The following is a 19,414-nucleotide window of genomic DNA, read 5'->3' as shown; positions in this document are numbered from 1 at the left end:
CAGCCCTTTCCCTTACCTGCAGGTGGAGCATCAGATCACAAGACTGTGATGCTGGAAATGCATCGGAGGGACAGGGCCTCCGTGTCAGTGTCCCTTACTGCCTTTTATCGTGTGTTCTGTCGTGTTTTCCGTGCAGGAGTTCATGTGGGACTCCTGGTGGTGCAGCTCTCTCTCTTTTGGTTTGGTGAACAGACCCGTGGGATACCCTTATGGCCTCCATGGGTAGGGGTACAACCCTATGCCACTAGTTTGTTTTTGGGTACCTGTGTGTGACCCACAGAGCAGGGTACGGGCTGGTGGCAGCTCGTGCTGAAATGACTGGTGCCCTGAGCGTCCTCCATTTTGGGATGCCCAGGCCCTGTCATTGGAATCGGTAGATTCCTGATGAGACAAAATGGCCCCCACAGCCTCTTGCCTTCCATCACCTGTTACCTTGATCTTCCCGAAGTCCCGGGAAGCCCTGCCTCTGTCCCTTCCCCCTGACTGGCTGTTGAGTGGAAGTTCCATATATGGTAGTGTGGGGAAGTGCCGACCAGGCTGGCTGGAGCCTTCTCAACGACAGTATGTTGTGGGTACGCCTGGGTGAATGGAGTGTGTGATGAATATGCATTCTATGTTGGGGCTGTCTAGTATCTGGTGTTTGACATAATGGTTGAGACAGCCCTGCCCGAAACCGGTATGAATGCAGCTTGGAGTGTTGAATGGCTCGTTACTTGTCCCAATACACAACTTGTTGTGAGTGTCTGGAGAGAAGTGAATGGCCTGAATACCTCGTGTGCCTGATTGGCTGCCTGCCTGCATGAATGCCCGTAGCCGTGATTGGATGCTTGAATGTGACCCAGCGGAATGAATGGGAGATCAACCGTATATCTGGGGACCTCTCACTGCTAGGAATTGTGTTTGGAAGCTGAAGTCCACTACGACGAGTAACTGGAGTAACTGAAGCTTATCCTTGAGCCCTGCTGGACGAGAAGAATTGTTGTTTCTCTCCTTCGCAATCTGAAAGCTGCTGTGCCTCAAGAACGGACCCAGAGAGGACCTGGTAAGGCGACCCTTCCCGAGCTACGAGGGACCATTGTGCACAGCTGATCTTTGCCTAAGCTCCCTGGTAGACAGACCTTTGACAGGCTGCCGACCCGATACGGGGATTGCTGCAGACCTCCAAAGAGAAGCACTCGGGCTGTTGTCCGCCACTGTCGACGACCACCGTCGCCAACTGGAACCACCGTGCCCCTGTTGCCTAAGAACTTCATTGATCCAAGGACGCTCTTATCCGCATCGTCGCCGCTGTATCCTGCTGGAGAAGGCCTGACCGTCGACGCGCGGAGGAGCATCCACCGGTGGGTTTCCCGCCACCCAAAGACCACATAGATGCCGACGACTCAACGCCCTTTGCTGGGCCACAGTTCTTCAACTCTTTGCGGTCCATAACTATGGACGCCGATGTGCCCCGCACGCCTCTTCCTTGCAGGACTTTTACGCTTCACCGTCAACGAGCACCGGTAGGAACGATGCGGCCACTGCACCGTCGTAGCTCGACCTGTTCTCCGTCGGACGTTCAACGACCAGTGACTTCTGCCTGAAAGGGAGGACACTCCAGAAGGGTTGTCGATTTCCCCGACAAGGAACGCTACAACGCCAGGTACTTTGCGGTTGCAGAACTATTGGAAAGTCTAGTGTGAACAATATATGGTCTGGGCTTGTATCTTTCTTCTACAGGTTGCCCAGGTGGAGGGATCTCCACACAGAACTGTGTCTAGTGGTACAGGGCCAGTATTCTGCCAATTGTTCAACCAGCTTGCTTTCCTTCCTCTCTCTACTGCTGGTTTCCTCTTTATTTTGATCTGTGTGTCATTCTGACCCTATGCACTTTAAGGAGATCTAATAACGTTAGTGGTACCACTTTAGAATTGTACATATTTACCATTCTTGATTTTCGAAGTACAAAGTGAGTTATCGTGATCGTGTATATGACCTATAAAGACTGTGTTTGAAACAATAGTGTGTGGACATTCCTTCGTGGTGCTTGGGGACTACACTGTACTTAAGAACCAGCTTGCATCACCTCCTGAGAAGCTAGGCCTTGATTGCTCGGCCACAACTACCAATACTAGAGAATCTTGGCAGGGGTCTCTATGTCTCCCCTCTACCATATAGAGAGCGGAGGTGCAGACCCCCCTCCGGTCTTTACAAAGACGAGCAAGACAGACCGCACAATGTGAGAGCTAACTCAGCACGCCAGCTCAAGAAGAGGAGAAAGACGGCGCAAGCCGAAATGGTGATAAGGAGAGTGTCAGGAATCTGATTTGGGGTAGAGGACGGCACTTTGTGTTTCCCAAGAGGTGATAAACTACATTTCCTATCAGGCGTTGGGATGCGTGTAGTTCCTCTTTCGCGCGGTACGCAAGCTGCTCATTAGCAGTAACTGTTAAAAACTCGCCGCCGCCCGTGCCTCGGTGCAGGTAATTACAGATTATCAGCACGGGTGGCGGCAGCTGAAGAAGCAAGAGCATGCGGGAACGTTTTGGACGCCGAAGGACTTTTGGAGCTTTCCCCGGGCCGCGACGGTGATTAGCAGCCCAAACAGGAGAAAAAGCAGTTGTGGGCCACGGCGGTGAATCCGGCTCCTTCCCAAGTGTTGGGCATCGAACTTCAGGGTCCGGATGTCCTCGTGAGGCATCCGGACCATCAGATAAGTTTTCTACAACAGTGTTCATGTTTTGGTGTTAAAGTATGCTTATTTTCGCTTGTTGATTTATGATACCAACACGGCAGGGAATGTGTGATGAAACACGGCATGTGTAGGATACACGCCATGTGTGAGACACGCCATGTGTGAGGAAACACGCTATGAATCTCAGAACTGACAAAACAGGGCCCTGGGAAAATAGGAGACTATCCTTTAAAGCGCACTTGTTTTGGAATCATTCTTTAGGGTCCACACAGCACAAGGGCATGTGTTTTGTGTATTTGTTCTAAACCCTTGTTTTTTGCTTCATTGGGCCCAGCAGGCCCTGAGTCTTGTATCTTCATGAAAAGGGACAACCCCTTTGTTTGTGCCATTTTTCTTGTATGCAACCCTATGTGTTTTCAGGAAGTATACGTCCCAAGGCGCATGTTATGTTCTGTTCAAGTTCTATGTTCAAGTTTATAATCCTATGTTTTGTGGTGTGCAAAGTGGAGTCGTATAGGACCACTAATGAGGTAAACTACTGTGGGTATGTAGCAGGTGCATTACATGTATAGGAGGTCAGGCTAGGTGTTCAGGAAGTAGAGGTACAGGTATAGGAGTATTGCGTATATTGTATGTACTTGCTTGTTTATGTTTCCTTCCTTTCCTTTGTCACTCCATCCCCTTTCCCTAACTCCATCTTCCCCCCATTGGCTGCCACGTAGCTACCTGTGATATCATTTTCAGGCGCCAACCACGGTGGGAGGGGTCAATCTATTTGGCTTCTGTGGTTCGGAAGAGGGTATCGAGACCCCTATTCCCTTATAAGTTTGACAGAGAGAAGCGACCTTGCCTTTTCCGACCATGGCCCGTGAAACCTCTACACATGGAAATCTAAGATTGCGAAAGGTAGCCAACGTGTGTTGCATCAGATGTCTTCGGTACATGAGACCCTCCTCAGCTGATAACCAAGCTGGGGAAGGACGCTGGTCTCTGTGGTACCAACCTTGACTCGAAGAGAAAGAAAGGCAAGCCAATCATCACAGCCAGTGACTCGAGGGGAGTATCGATAAGAAACCAAACTGTGTTGAAGGATGAATAGCCACCGGCTATGATGAACGTTTGAGAAGTTGAAGGACACTATTGAAAAGAGGGGGAAAACCAGCAAGAGAAAAGCCCAGCACCACGTGGGTGCTCACTTAGGAAACTCTGGCGATTACCCGTTTGGTGAAACTACGAAAACCAGAAGGCCTTGGAAGAAGGCGAAAAGGGGGTCAAAGCAGTCATACACGGGTCTTGCAAAATCCTCTGTTCTGTTGAAAGTCTTTGACCGACAGATGATTGAGAAGCGAAGGGAAATGAATCCCGCTTGGTGAAATTAGCGCATGAACAGTGTGTTGTAATAGGTCGGTGAAAGTGAACCCGTTAGAGGAAAACCAACAACCAAAAGGTGGCGAGAGTGAACCCGGAAGAGGGAAACCAGAAACGAGGGGCAAAGCCTGAATACCTGTATAAAAGACATCAAGACTTATGAAAGTTAGAGGTATTGGAAGAAAAGGGGATGGAAAATGTCCCACTTGTCATTTGGGTCCGAGCCCGGTCGAGGGGGAAATAGGGGTGAAAGGCTATCACCCAAGGTTCATTGAGAAAGGAACTGTTCAATTGATTAATTGATTGGTTGAATACGATAGGTGAGGGGTTGGCGCCCGGAAGTGATGGACCCAACGGTGAAGCCATCACCCAACATGAACTGTGGAAAAGAACTTTTTTGTTTGTTTGTTTGTTGTGCAATACATCAGGCCCTCAAAGGCAAGAGTCTTTTTTAATACAAAGCGTCTTTACCAGCGAAGAACCTGATAGCTGGAACTGAACTGTTGGCTCGTGCTGAGAAAGCTTGAGCGTGTACTGTGCTAGCTGGAACGGAACTGTCGGCTCATGCTAAGAAAGCTGGTTCCATGTAATAATGTCGCCACAAAAATCTCGGCATGCAAAAATATATCGCCGAAAAATGGCAGTTTTTTGTGGCGACATTATTGGATGGAACATGCGGGGGACACGCCCGCAACCCTCAAACTTTTTTTTTTAATTTTTTTTTTGCCCCTGTCCCCATATATATGGTCACCCAAATTATATCACCACAACATTTTCCCAGCGATATTATTTACGGCGACCATATATATGGGGATATTATTACCTGATACCAGAAAGCTGGAGTGTGTGCTCTGCTCAAGGTCCCACCCTGCCCTGTGGCCGGCGCATCAGCCATGCTGCGCTCTAGCGTTTACCCCGGAGCCATGGATTCCTAGAAAAAGGGCACGCCCCTGCGGCGCTTTGCGTCTCAACGCTCCTTTTCGAGTTTGCAGCTAGTGTGCTCACTGTTCCCTTCCTTTCCTCGTATCGTTGTTCCGATACCATCCATATTCACTGTTTGTTCATTCCTGGATTATTGAAGCAGCCTGCTGCCTTCTCCGAGGCCGTCCGTTCATTCCTTCCTGGGCCCCCCTTCCATGCTCCGTGCTCGCAACTCCATTGTAATACTTGCGAGTAGTGTCTCCCTTCCTGGTTCCGCGCTTACTCCTGGACGTTGACTGCTCTTAACTTCCTGGAATCCTGAACTCTTCCTCTGAGTCTATTCACGTTCCACGCTGGATACGGAGGACCACTGGCCTTACCTTTTCAAGTCCCAGACATGCCGGAGTGCAGAGAAACCTACAAAGCAGAAAACGGCAAAGGACAAACTGGTAAGACCGGGGGTAGAGTGTGACAGTTTGAAATGCCCAGAACTTGATACAGTGCCCAATATGGAGGCTGCAGTCCAGGACCTAATTAGGAATGCAGGAATTAACAAGAGGTTCAGAACCTCAAAGTCGAAAATGCAGCGTTCAGACAACTTGTGCTTTCCCGGGATTCGGCATTACAGGAAAGTGCTCTGGCCGGGGGCATAGTGGAGAGGTATGATGGTTCCTCCAAAACACTGTGGTCCTTCCTTGATTCCTGTTTGGTGCATTTCACATTTAAACCCTACTATTTTTCCACGCCCCGAGCCAAGGTGGGGTTTATAATTGCTCATCTCTCAGGCAATGCCTTAACCTGGGCAACTCTTTTGGTCAATGCTGCAAATCCACTCCTGGACAATTATGACAGGTTTGTGGAAGCCTTCAAGACCATGTTCGATCGTCCTGAACAGGTTTACAGTGCTCAGGAAAGGCTCCTAGAATTCCAACAAGGGAGTCAAGACATGCTTTCTTATGTAGCCCGCTTTAAACAGTTGGCTAAAGTGGCCGATTGGTCCCAGAAAGCAAGTTTTACCCTGTTTCGCAGGGGGTTAGATGACGAAATTAAGGACAAACTTGCTAGAGTAACCTGTCCAAGTTCCTTCTAGGCCCTGATAGACTTGTCCCTCCAAATTGACTTTCGAAATCCAGGAAAGAAAGGCAGAAAAGAAAAAGACCAAAACAGCTTCTCCAAAGGTTTCCATGGAATATCCTAGCCCTAAGGAAGCGACCACATCACACTCTCCTGATCCTGAGCCTATGCAACTGGGCTCCATACGGTGTCCAATATCCGCACAAGAAAGGATGCGTAGGATCAACACAGGGCTCTGTATGTATTGTGCTTTAGATAAACATCTTGTACGGAATTGTCCTATCGCTCCACCCAGGCGTTCGGGAAATGCCAGCTCCCGATCTTGAGCGGAGCCCAGCTTCGGGAGAATGTTACTTGCGCTGCCTCTGCTCCTTCCTTAAATTACCACCGATTGAATACCTTGGTGGTCCTGCAAACATCCTCATCTACCACCAATATGGAGACTCATTCCATCCTGGCCCTAGTATACTGTGGTGCCATGGGAATCTTCTTGGACCATGAATGGGCCTTGAAACACAATATTCCCCGAGGAACTAAGGGAACAATCCAAGCCGTCGAAGGAATTGATGGAAAACCACTATCTGTCATGCATGCTGGACGCTACGCTCGTAGAACAGCTAGACCGTTCTACTCCAAATGGAGGCTATTCGATACGTTACCGGGAAAACGACGTTTACACTTTTCACGTCGCTAACTTCACGTGACTTTTGCTTCGTCACGTGAACTACGGTATCACGTATTTAAGCAGCGTAGAAACTTCACTCGCTGCTTCTGATCGTCTCTATTGGCGTCGTGTAGCTGAACCTCTGATCTACATCCTGGTATATTCCTACAGCTACTTTTGGGCCTTCGATAGCGTGTGTTCCGCCACACGCTGATTCCTGGAGCTATCCCTTCGCGTGATAATCCACACGCGCTCTTTGTCTTCATACGCGGCTGGCCAAGGCTGCGTGAATCCTGCCCGCGTGTAAAATCCACACGCGCTCTTTGTCTTCATACGCGGCTGGCCAAGGCTGTGTGAATCCTGCCCGCGTGTAAAATCCACACGCGCTCTTCGTCTTCAAGTGCGGCCGGCCCAGGCTGCGTGAATCCTGCCCGCGTGTAAAGTCCACACGCGCTTTTTGTCTTCATACGCGGCTGGCCAAGGCTGCGTAAATCATGCCCGCGTGTAACATCCACACGCGCTCTTCGTCTTCAAACGCGGCTGGCCAAGGCTGCGTAAATCCTGCCCGCGTGTAACATCCACACGCGCTCTTCGTCTTCAAGTGCGGCTGGCCCAGGCTGCGTGAATCCTGCCCGCGTGTAAAATCCACACGCGCTCTTCGTCTTCAAGTGCGGCTGGCCAAGGCTGCGCGAACCCTGCCCGCGTGTAAATCCACACGCGCACGTTGTCTTCACACGCGGCTGGCCCAGGCTGCGCGATTCCTGCCCGCGTGTAAATCCACACGCTCATGTTGTCTTCAAACACTATTTTCTTCTAACTCCTGCATCTGTGGAACTAACAGAAGGATTGATCCCTAAGTGGGAAGGAAGCCTTTCAAGGATTATTGGAAGTGACTTTGAACTGAACTTTGGACGCTATCCTGTGGTGAATTCAACCCGTATCTAGCGTGAGCCTCGTTCCGTCCGGGATAAGTCTCCCTTACTAATTTTCCCTTCCCTGTCGTTTTGTTCTTCATTTCAAATCCATCAAGAGACTTCTGGATTGTTCTACCCAGAGATACAGGTCAGTGTGATCATTCCTGCCATTATCTAACTCATCATACTCATGTTGGAGCAGTTAATCATGATACTTTAATTTGTCCTAGGCTGGATTACTATACCTTACCCACGCCCTTTCCAGTGATCCATCGCTCTGCCTGTTTTATCAGCCAGAGGGTTGTATCATTTGGAAGGTCTTTGTTGACTTCACGACTATCAAGTCGGGTGAACAGGGATCCGGAAGACCCTACCTCCTGTATCCTTTTGAATATTGTATCCTTTTCGGTTGATACTTTGGTGCATTCTGACACTATCTTCGGGACCCATAACCCAGCAAACCACGAAACTGTTACACTCAATCAACAATCATCAAGAGATGCTTTGTTTTGACATCATCAAGGCAGCACATTACCCCATGGTTCTGGGAATGCCCTGGCTACAAAAACACAACCCGTACATCAATTGGGCGGCTGGATCCTTATTTCTAGGTTCCAAATTCTGTCTGTCCCATTGTCTACCCCAAAACATGGTACAAAACATGTCTATGGAACCCCAGATCCCCGAACGACCAATATTTCCCAACTACCAGAGATTTACCAACAATACTCGGATGTATTTTCAACAGCTATTGTTCAATCACTACCACCACATCGACCAGAAGATTCTGCAGTGATACCATTTGGAAGAATGTTTATCCTTTCCAAGCCGGAAAAAGGGGCATTGCGGGAGTATCTGGACACCAATCTTGCCAATGGAACCATTCGGCCTTCCAAATCTCCAGCCGGTGCCCCTTTGTTTTTTGTGCCCAAGAAAGACACTAAAGAACTTCGACCCTGCCTGGACTATCGGGGACTAAACCAATTCACCCTTAAGGATCGTTACCCTCTACCGCTCATATCCGCCATATTGGAAGCAGTCCGGGGAGCTGTAATCTTTACTAAACTTGACCTAAGAGGCACCTACCATCTCATCCGGATAAGGGAAGGCAATGAGTGGAAGACCGCATTCCGGACCCCCTTTGGACATTTTGAATGCCTGGTAATGCCATTTGGTCTTGCAAACGCCCTTGCGGTGTTTCAGCGATTCATGGACAGTCTTTTCAGATATGTTGTTCCTCTTTGTCATAGTGTACTTGCACAACATATTGATTTATTCCAAAGATTCCCAGTTACATCAGAAACATGTGACATCGGTCTTACAATGCCTACGAGAGAACAAACTCCTGGTCAAACCAGAGAAATGCATATTCCGTGCCCAAACAGTTCATTACCTCGGGTTCGTTCTGAGTGCAAAGGGAATCGAAATGGATCCCTCCAAGGTTGAGTCTATCCTATCTTGGCCAGCCTGTGAAATCTGATGAAATGGGGATGCCTGGATTGTTATCATTAGAGAATCATAAGACCCATTGATAGAGAATCATTACTCATTACTCATTGTTACCCAGTATTATCCCTTTATATATTATCCCTTTATAGGAATGATTGCATCATGTTTAGCTATCCATTATTGTATCCTGTTTAGTTCCGATTAGTACAATGAAGAAGTAGCATCATTATACTATACACATTTTAGACTGCCACTTTTGTATGCATTTGCAATTTGCATTTTGAATGACACACTGTCATATTTGAAGTGCCATATAGTGCTTTAGAGACACGGTATATTTGCATCATGACATGTAGAAAATGATTTGCTATGTATCTGTTTGCATTGTAGCGCTTAGGCTGAGAGAGAAACGTATTGTTTGCAGGAGAGAGAACGAAGTAGATCTGAAATGACACACTGTCATATTTGAAAATGAGATGACGAGCCATTTAGTATGATGACACATTGTTATGCTTTTTTAGAGACAAATGGAGAGACTGTCATGTACGTATGCATGTATGTAGAGTGTGCACTTAGAATGAGTTTGTATGTAGTTAGCGCTTGCATTGCGAGAAGAAAGCGTAAACGCTAGGAAGCATTTAGCATGAGGCCTATGAAAGCCATTTCTGATAGAGACACACAGAAGTTGTTTGTGCCGCGGCAGTGCAGAGATGTTATGGTACACTGAAAGAAGGAATTTGTAAACAGTTGCTTGGCAGGCAGACAGATGGAGCGAAAGAGGCTAATCAACATAGCATTGCTGGTGTGCCGCAGAGACAGCAAAGGTTGGGGCCATGGAGGGAGCGACATGGGGAAATGGGAAACATGAGGAGAGATGGCCTATTCTCTGACAGAGAGAGGCAGAGTGATGCCAACAGTTGAGTGAATGGAGAATAGATGGAATTAAATGGTGTTTTACAGGCACCGCACACAGAATGTTTTTTAGATGCGCGTCTTTTGCTCTCCAGAACTGGCCGGAGATTACCCGAGTGTCCAGCTGGGCATGCGGACTTCCGTTCCCGTTCTGGCAGCGGCTACCCACCCCAACGGTTGCCACCCCAGATGCTTAGACCTCTCCTGATACACGGATATTGAAAAAAGACGTCTGTTGTGGCGCGTGAGTTCTCCAACCTGCACCACTCCAGCACCCGGACTTTCTCGGTTTGGAGCCTAAAATTCAGCCATCAGCCACGCAGGATCCTTAACCGGAACATTGCCAGTTTGTACGACAGTGTCTCCAGTTCTATACACATAAAATACAACGGATTGACTCCTGTTGCGGTTGCTAAGACAACTACTTGCAATCTCCTGATGAAGACGTAACAAAACCAATGTTAATACGTCGAAACCAGTAGAGAAACCTAGGATAAGGCCACCTGTGAAGATTCTCTTTGGCCTATCCCAATTGCTGACCACTTATAAAACCTACTGTGGCCTTGTACTATGCGTAGTTTTGCACAAAAACTTTTTGTACAATAATTAAATTGTGGATTAATTGTTATATATGTTATATGTTTTTATCTTGTACTTATTGAAGTGTTGTATGAGTAGTCTGATGGATGTCGTATGGATGCGGATGAATGTATGAATGATTTAATAGGATGATTTTTATCAAATGATGTTTTTAAATATTCCTGCTATGTTAAATCAATAACTGCTTGAGTGCAGATTAATTTGTGATTAAACTCAGAGTAAATGTATTAGGTACAATAAAACCCTTAATACGCCTTTGCAAATTGTTTCCTCTGGATTTTCTTTCTGAGATGAACCGCACACAGAAGGCCAAGGCAGAGATATGATGTCCTATGTCAGATGGACACAGCACACGTAGTGACCAGAACACGAAAGAACATAACACAGACTGGCAGGCATTTGCTAAACGCTGACAGACAGAGACATTGTTAGCTTAGAGAATGTGAGTAACCATGGGGGATGAGTGCGTCATTGGAAGAGTATAACCAATGGGGAGAGGGGACTAGCTGGAGTTAGTTGTCTGGTTGTTGGTTGGAGATGGTGCAAGATGGAGTTTGAGATGCAATGGGAGAGAAGTGTCTTGGCGCAGCAGAACCTGATGAGCCCTTGATGAGATCGATGTGAGAGAGAGAGACAGAGACGGATGCCAAATGGGAAGTATGGTCTATGGCCTAGAGTAAACTGATTGATTAGAACAGACACTCACACAAAGAGCTCTGGGATTGATAGAAGGGGAAATCAGACCGGGATTGTTTAGGGTGAGAGTGTGAAGGATTGGTGTGGATTTGATCCTGCATGAAGGAGATGGATGCTGACACTTGCATTTAGACTGCACTAGAATCACAGGCGTGTATCACAGGCTTGCATTAGAAACCTGTAAGGCTTATAGTTATTGCATGGTAGATTTGCACCAGAAGCATAAAAGGTGCAAATTCGATATTGGCTAGAGTTTTAGCATTGCCTGCATTATGCTTTGCTGTGCATAATAAATGTATTCCATTGTTATAATAGAATTGATTCATGTGTTTTCCTTGTGTGTCATGTTATTTGTGTCCACAGTAGTAAGATAGGAGTATTTTGGTATGTTAGAAGTAATCTAGGAGTAACACAGTGCACATAGGGCCTGAGATACGAATGCAGGAGGGGGGTATAGTGATCCATAACCCCCTAGGAGATTGTCTAAGATCGTCTAAGACCGGAGCATGGTTGCCCCCGGGGGGGGGAAGACGATGGTTAGGATTTGGTTTTACAGACTAACAAGCCCCTACAACAGAAACAGATTCAATCCTTCCTGGGACTTGCCAACTTTTACCGGAAATTCATTCCCACCTTCTCTGACGTTGTAGAGCCAATAGTCGCATTGTTGAAGAAAGACATTCCCTTCATTTGGTCCGAAGCTCAAGAAGCGGCCTTCCAGGAGTTAAAACAGAGATTTATTCAAGGTCCCATCCTGGCTCAACTGGATATCAACAAAACCTTCCTGGTAGAATCGGATGCCTCAGATCATGCAATAGGAGCTGTCCTAAAACAAGAATCCGAGGACAAAGCGGAACATCCCATCGCCTATCTATCTCAAACTTTAACTCCTAGTGAGACCCACTATGCAGTGCTGGAGAAAGAATTGCTCGCCATCCGCCAAGCCTTTACTAAGTGGCGCCATTTACTCCTGGGTGCCAAATTTCCTGTTCAAGTGCGAACCGATCATAGAAATCTACAGATTATACAATCCCTGGAATGCAGAAACAGTAGGCAAGCTCGTTGGGCTTATGTTTTTGCACAGTATCAGTTTCGCATACATCATGTCCCAGGAACTAACAACGTAATTGCTGATGCTTTATCCAGGTGCCCTGATTACGAGCCAGTGGAGGCATGCGCCTTTCCGAAAAAGTTCCCTGACAGTGTTCGTGGCCCAAGCTAACTCCTTATTGGAAAAGGTCCAAGCTGAAACACCATCTTCTGATCTTTGGAAGGATTACATCAGGAAAAACAATGATCCTTAGTCACGAAGGATGGTTATCTCTTCAAAGATAACAGGCTGGCAGTACCCACGAACACGTTGAGAACCAAGATCATAAACCTCTGTCATGACACCTTCCATTCCGGGCATCGAGGAGTTACTGCTACCCTTCGCCATATTCAGAGGCAATATTGATGGAGTAAAGGCGTATGTCCAAGCCTGCCCAGTCTGCAGTCAGAATAAGTCAGATAATAGGAAACCTGCTGGCCTTCTCCATCAACCCACGTTGCCAGATCGTTCTTGGGAAGTAATTGCCACCAATTTAATCGTAGAACTGCCCCCTTCCAAAGGGTTTACCACCATAATGGTTACAACCGACCTATTCACCCACATGGCTCACTTTACCCCATTGTACAAGTTGCCTTCTGCCCAGGAAATGGCAGGTATATTTCTGAAGCACATCTTCAGACTACATGGCCTCCCTTCCAAGATCATTTCAGACCATGGTCCTCAATACATCTCACTATTCTGGAAACACCTATGCCACATGCTGGGCATCCAACGTGCCTTGTCTTCTGGATACCACCCCCAGACTAATGGTATAACAGAGCGAGTAAATCAGACCTTGGAACAATATTTGCGCTGTGTTTCAGCCAAGGTCCAGGACGATTGGTCGATCTTAATTCCAGTAGATGAATTTGCCTATAACAATTCTGATCATTCTGCTATTAAGACAAGCCCCTTCTTCTGTAGTCAAGGTTTCTATCCATCTGTTCTGCTAACAATCCTACCTCATTTCACCCCGGTTCCATTGGTCGATTCCTGGATTGAAAGACTGGTCACAACACACAGGGATGCTATGGAAACATTTAAAAAGGGCCAGAATGGATGTCAAAAGACATGCTGATGCTAAACGGAGACCTGCTCCTGTCTACGGGATTGGTGACAAGGTCTGGTTGTCTTCTAAACTCCTGCCTCGACATCTACATCCTAATAAATTGGCCCCCAAATTCTATGGGCCATTTCCTATCAAAGAGGTCATCAATCAAGTGGCGTATCGACTTGTTACCAGACTCCTGGAAGAGGATTCATCAAACTTCCCTGCTCAAACGTTATCTTGCATCCACTAGATCAGCTCACCAATCCAACTCAGTGCTAGTCAACGATCAGACTGAATTTGAGGTTTCCAGGATTTGCGACTCTAGATATAGAAGAGGTCGGCGACAGTACTTAGTGGAATGGAAAGGATAACCTCCCAGCGAATGAACATGGGAACCTATCTCCACCATGAATGCCCCTCGCTTAGTGTGGAAATTCCATCTAACTCATCCAGGCAAGCCTGGTGGATCGGGTTTTAGGAGGGGGCATGCTGTCATGACTTGCCATTTGCGCCCCTTCTGGACTTCCTGGTCCATGATGCACAGTAGCGCTGGGGCAGTACTCCTCTCAACATGGACGGCGCATCAGTCTTGCTGCGCTCTAGCGTTTACGCCGGAGCCATGGATTCCTAGAAAAAGGGCACGCCCCCGCAGCGCTCTGCATCTCAACATTTCGAGTTCGCAGCTACTGTGCCAACCTTCCTTTCCTCGTGTTGCTGTTCCGATACCATCCATATTCACTCTTTCATTCCTGGATTATTGAAGCGGCATGTTGCCTTCTCCGAGGCCGTCCGCTCATTCCTTCATGGGCCCCCCCTTCCATACTCGGAACTCCATTGCAATACTTGCAAGTACTGTCTCCCTTCCTGGTTCCGCACTTACTCCTAGATGTTGACTGCTCTTAACTTCCTGGAATCCTTAACTCTTCCCCTGAGTCTATTCACATTCCACGCTGGATACGGAGGACCACCGGCCTTACCTGTTCAAGTCCCGGACATGCCGGAGAGCAGAGAAACCTACAAAGAAGAAGGCGGCAAAGGACAAACGGGTAAGACCGGGGGTAGAGTGTGACAAAATACGTATCACATTAGTGCATCACATCCAGCATCAGCTTTTTTTTCTATTACTCATCAGGCTCTGTTCCAGTCTGCACAAAAGGCAAAACTGTTGGCTTTTGGAAAGCATTTCTTTGTGTCCTACTTGTATTCCAAGATTTCACTATTATACATTTGCATGCATGGCAACATTCTGGAGCACCTGGGAGGGAGATTTCATCACAGAAAGCGAGAGAAATTAATTTTGCCATAGTTTTGCATTGGGGTTAGAATTATTTTAGGTGAGAGAAGTAAAAAAAATAGCCCTATTTTTAATTAAAAAATATGGAGTCTCCTGCATAGCTCGGGGTAGGGTGTGGGGGTTAGCATGTATGCATTTAGGACTGCAAGCCCAAAAATGCTTAATGAAATAAATGCATATTCAAGCATCTCGCCAACAGATTGACGTTAGCTTATATCAGACATGCCAATCAACACCCCCCCCCCTCGCGAATTTATTTGCATAAAAAATGTTGCTGACTTTAACTATCCTGTCTAAAATAATACCCCAATGGAATCCAATGGGAAAATTCAATTCTCCGGCTTTCTTTAGCATAATCTCTCTCCCGGGTGCTGCAAAATGTTCGCATGTATGCTATATGTTCATTGATTATATCAATCCATATTGTTCGTTCAATGAAACTGTGGAGGCTGCAGATCCAAAATATAGGCTAAATGTATTGCTGAAAAACATGTTGCAGCAGTTCCATGAGACGAACACATCAAACGCCTAGATGCTCACGAGGAGGCAAGAATAAAAGGTAGCTTTCAATCGATCTAGTCATTCTTTTTAGTCTACTGACTAGTAAATTACGCCAAGATTTTTAACTTTGACTGATAAACTACCCAAGCGAAGTCTTTCTTTTATTATTGCACCCTTAGTAGTGGATGTCCTTTTTCTATGTTAACGCCCTGCTGTCCAGGGAACTGTCACCCTCTATGCGGGGAAGGTGCTTCTAATTGGCCTCCTGGAGGACGGAAGCCGGTTGTGATTGGCTTCGCTCCCGGAAGCAGCTGGCTTTGCTGCAGGTAGGAGTGTGTTGGCAAGATGGCGGCAGTACTGGAAGTGGAAGTACTGGGAGCCGGGGAACCAGAGCCACCCGAGGTAAGCGGCGAGAGGCTTGGCAAACGCTGGTAAATGCAGGAGCTGACATATCTAGATCGCGGCATTTCACGGCCTCGCTGCTCTGGTCTAAAGGCAGCTGCTCCTAAGAACACAAGCACCGGCGCTTCTATTTAACTGGTCTACCCTTAGGCTGATGGGTCATGTTAAAGTCTGTCAAAGGAGAGATGGTTATGGTCCAGCCCTAGCCTTGCTTTCCGGTAGTTGTAATCCCGGATTCATGTTGGGGACATGTTAATACCGTATTTAAAAGTTCTTCTTGATAAACGTATGTATGGTATTGCTTCATGTAGCACCCTGTCTCATTGGTTTTGCTCCAACGCCATCAGAACCCATTACTAAAATTAGCCTTGCTCATTGGAGCCCGACAACGCAGAGCCTCCCGGCCATCACCTCCTCCGACTACTCTGCCTCATTGTAAAACCCTTCAAAGTCAGTTTAGTTTCACTGCCCCCCACCTTGGTGTGCAGAGCTCTGTTGGTCCACGTAATTCCACACCTGTACTCTCGATGGACGTGCTTTCCCGAAACCACCTACTTGAATTCAGAAGCCTTAGCAACCCTTAGCACCTCTGGTCTTGAACACGACTGCTAACCAGACCGAGGCCAGGGCACTTTTCCCATCTCAACCGTATAATGTTTTGAATATGAAATACGGACACTTGTGAGCAAATGTATACAGAGTGAAGTTTTGAGAAAAGCCTGCATTGCCTCTAGATCCTTTATGCTACAGGTAATACAATGTAGATGTATATGTAGCAAGGTATGGCCCCGGTACACCCTTCCAACACAAATAATATAAAATTGTGCATATTGGTGTATACTGAAGTGGAATTCACTCTGTCCTGCTGCATGGTCTGGATTAGGGTAGCTCGCATCAGCATGGTAAATGAACCATATGCCCACAGTGGTAGTATGTGCGTGGAGATTTTGGAGTTGCATTACTCGGAGGTAAGATTATTCCTCCAAAAAAATAAAATAAAAAAAGGTTTAGTATTTGGTATTTTGGTTTTCACCACCAACTGTAGCTGTGTTCATCTTTTGTGTCCATATCTAATGATGAGATGACTAATGTACTAATACAAAGCCATCTTTAAAATCTGAGTTGAATAGGTTGTTAAAATAACTCCTTCAACATGAATATGCATTTAGAATACTCATTTAGTATGTGGACAAGAATAGTTTTTAATATTGCTATCTTTGTATTTTGAGACCAATATGGACGTAATATGTTAAAAAGACGTAGTCCAAGTTTGTGAAGCATTGCTTCTAATATGTGAACAATATTCAAGCTCCAAACTACATTTTGAGTCGTAGCAATGAATGATAATTGTTCAACATATCCAGTATGTGATGGAGCTAAAGATACAGCAGGCTGTGCGATTAGGTCGGAGCTTTTCCCCAATGTTCCTGTGGTTGGGATGGTGCCAGCAGACATTAGCCTGCCTTGTTTTCACTTTGAAGGTGCTAGTATATTGAATGGTTGAGGAATTGGGCTTTGGTTTGGGGCTCCTGAGAATTCCCCTTGGAATTTTAGGGTTGCACTAAACAGGCAGATTTCTGTCGATGTCTTTTATGTGATTTGTAGAAAAGCTTAGGGATACTGACCCGAATGGGTTCAGATCTCCAAGGTTGTCTTGCTTTTGTGCGCAGTTGTATTGCACACATCAGTTAGGCTTGAAATATGTCTGGGAAAGATGATTCTGATACTGAGTCCTATATGAAAGAATATCTGATCTAATCAAATTATTCACCAGTAAATTCGTTTCTTAGCAATTTTACTCTGTTTTTGTGATGCTGGAAATGCCTTATGGAGCGACAGATCCTCCTAGTCCTTGTCCTACCACTCCTCTGTGTGTTTTCTGTTTTCTGCCGCATAGGTCCACCCTGGACCTGTGTAAGTGCAGCTCTTGTTTTCCTTTTGGCGACCCACACCCATGGGATACCCTTGTGGCACCCATGGGTGGGGGTACACTCTTGTACCCCTTATGTGGTTTTTCCCAGAGGTGGGTATGGGCTGGTGGCAGCTATATGCTGACTTTCAGTGGCTCTGAGTGTCCTCCGTTTTGGGTAAGCCCAGGCCCTGCCACATGAATCAATGGATTCCTGATAGAAGGCAAGGCGGCCTCTTGGTTTCTATTGCCTTTTACCTTGTTTCCCAAGTCCTGGGAAGCCCTGACTCTGTCCATTCCTCTGACTGGCTGTTGGGTGGAAATACCATATATGGCTCTGCCTCTTGTCAAGACGGACTGAAGCCTTCCCAGGGGTTGTGTTGTGGGTACACGCTAGGGGTGCGATGTATGAATGAAGTCGGAAGTGAACTCCAATTCTGTGTTGTGGGTGTCTGGGTTCTGTGTGTGTGACACAATGAATGAGACAGCCCTGACTGAAACTGACATGAATGCAGTGTAGTGTGCTGAAAGGCTGGGTACTTGCCTCAATCCACATTCTTTGTTATGGGTGTCTGGGTGGAGTTAATGGCCTGAATGCATGTGAGCCTGATTGGCTGCCTGCCTCCATGAATGCCTTTGTGTGATTGGTTGAGCCTGGCTTAGCCTGAGTGAATGGGAACAAATGTGTATAACTGGGGACCTCTCTCCAGTTTGTTCAGAAGCTGAAGCGAGAAGAAGCTGTTCCTGGAAGCCTAGCTGGAGGAGTAGTCTGCTGCTTCATTTTCTTCATGTAATCCAAAAGCTGCTGTGTTCTTCCAAGGACTGATCCAGAGGACACCTGTAAAGGAGACCTCCCCCCGAGCTATGAGGGACCATCGCGCAAAACTGCTATGCTTCATCAGAAGTACCCTGGAAGCCAGTCATGTGTGCCTGCCGTCCGGAGAAGGGGTCTTTGTCAGTCCAGAAGAGAAGTGCCTGGACACCTTGGATCGAAGAAGTCCATTGGTGTCACGCAGGCTCTGGAGGTGCGTTTTGTGACCGCTTGAAGCCGTTGCTGTCTACCGCCTAGAACAGGGGGCACCCTGGCATATTGCTTCTGGACACCCGCAGCTGCAAAAGTTCCAAACTGACTAAGAACATTTCAAGGGACGTCCTTGCCATCACCACTGACCACTTTTTCCCACTGGAGAAAGTCAAGAGTTGCTGAGTGCAGAGGAAGGTCCATCAGTGGGGAGGGACCACTTGGTGAAGGTCCACGGTCCATGCAGTTCCGGGGCGTGTAGTGAATTTCCAACGGAGCGGACTGTTGAATACGTCAGCTAATAAAAGATGCTATGTTCCATGATCAACCTTGCATGAAACTGCATGACGTCTGATTTCCAACTGGTGCACTGTTTGGCTTTGTATCTTATGCAACTTTACATACACAGCGCCAGTTGATTTACCGGGCTGGGGTCGAAGCCATGTTTCACTGATGCTTTTTTAGCAGAACGCTTCGTGGTATAATACAGATTTGAGGTAACTCTTGACTGTTGCTCCACCTGAGAGTTACAATCTTTAGGACTACTCGAAATAATACGAGAGTCAAAGTTCTATTGTCAGTGTTTGTCAATTGGTAAGACGCTTGGCACACCGACATTAAACTAATGTGAAACTGGTGGTGAGTCGACATCATACGACACTAAGATTCTATTTTTAAGAGTGTCTGTTCAAAGGAAGAACACATTTACATGAGAACTGTCGCTAAGTTGGTCCTTTGAAGAAGTTCTACCATCTTTACCATTGTTATCAGTTGTATGAAACATGTTGGGTTTTTGTTGACTGCATTAATTAGCAATTTTCTCAATCTACCTTTAATGTTTATAGGAGCTACATTTATTTATTTATTAAATGTA

The 19,414-nt window shown here is 46.7% G+C and overlaps 1 protein-coding gene across 2 annotated transcripts in view; it reads left to right on the top strand.

The window, feature by feature from the left end:
* Positions 1-19,414, top strand: part of RNF121 (ring finger protein 121) — a 421,292-nt gene that overhangs the window by 65,205 nt on the left and 336,673 nt on the right. The window contains exon 1 of one of the 2 annotated variants that reach the window (XM_069640317.1): positions 15,431-15,610. The exons of the other annotated variant lie outside the window; for it this stretch is intronic. Within the exon in view, the coding sequence (XP_069496418.1) occupies positions 15,554-15,610 (57 nt within the window). The 5' untranslated portion in view covers positions 15,431-15,553. Of the gene's footprint in view, positions 1-15,430; positions 15,611-19,414 lie in introns of those variants that run through there. 2 annotated transcript variants of the gene reach the window in all.

This window comes from Ambystoma mexicanum, chromosome 7q (genome assembly GCF_040938575.1).
Source record: "Ambystoma mexicanum isolate Mex_15411 chromosome 7q, UKY_AmexF1_1, whole genome shotgun sequence".
NCBI classification, from domain to species: domain Eukaryota; kingdom Metazoa; phylum Chordata; class Amphibia; order Caudata; family Ambystomatidae; genus Ambystoma; species Ambystoma mexicanum.
Note: the sequence above shows the minus strand (reverse complement) of the source record. Positions and strands in the feature narration are given on the sequence as shown.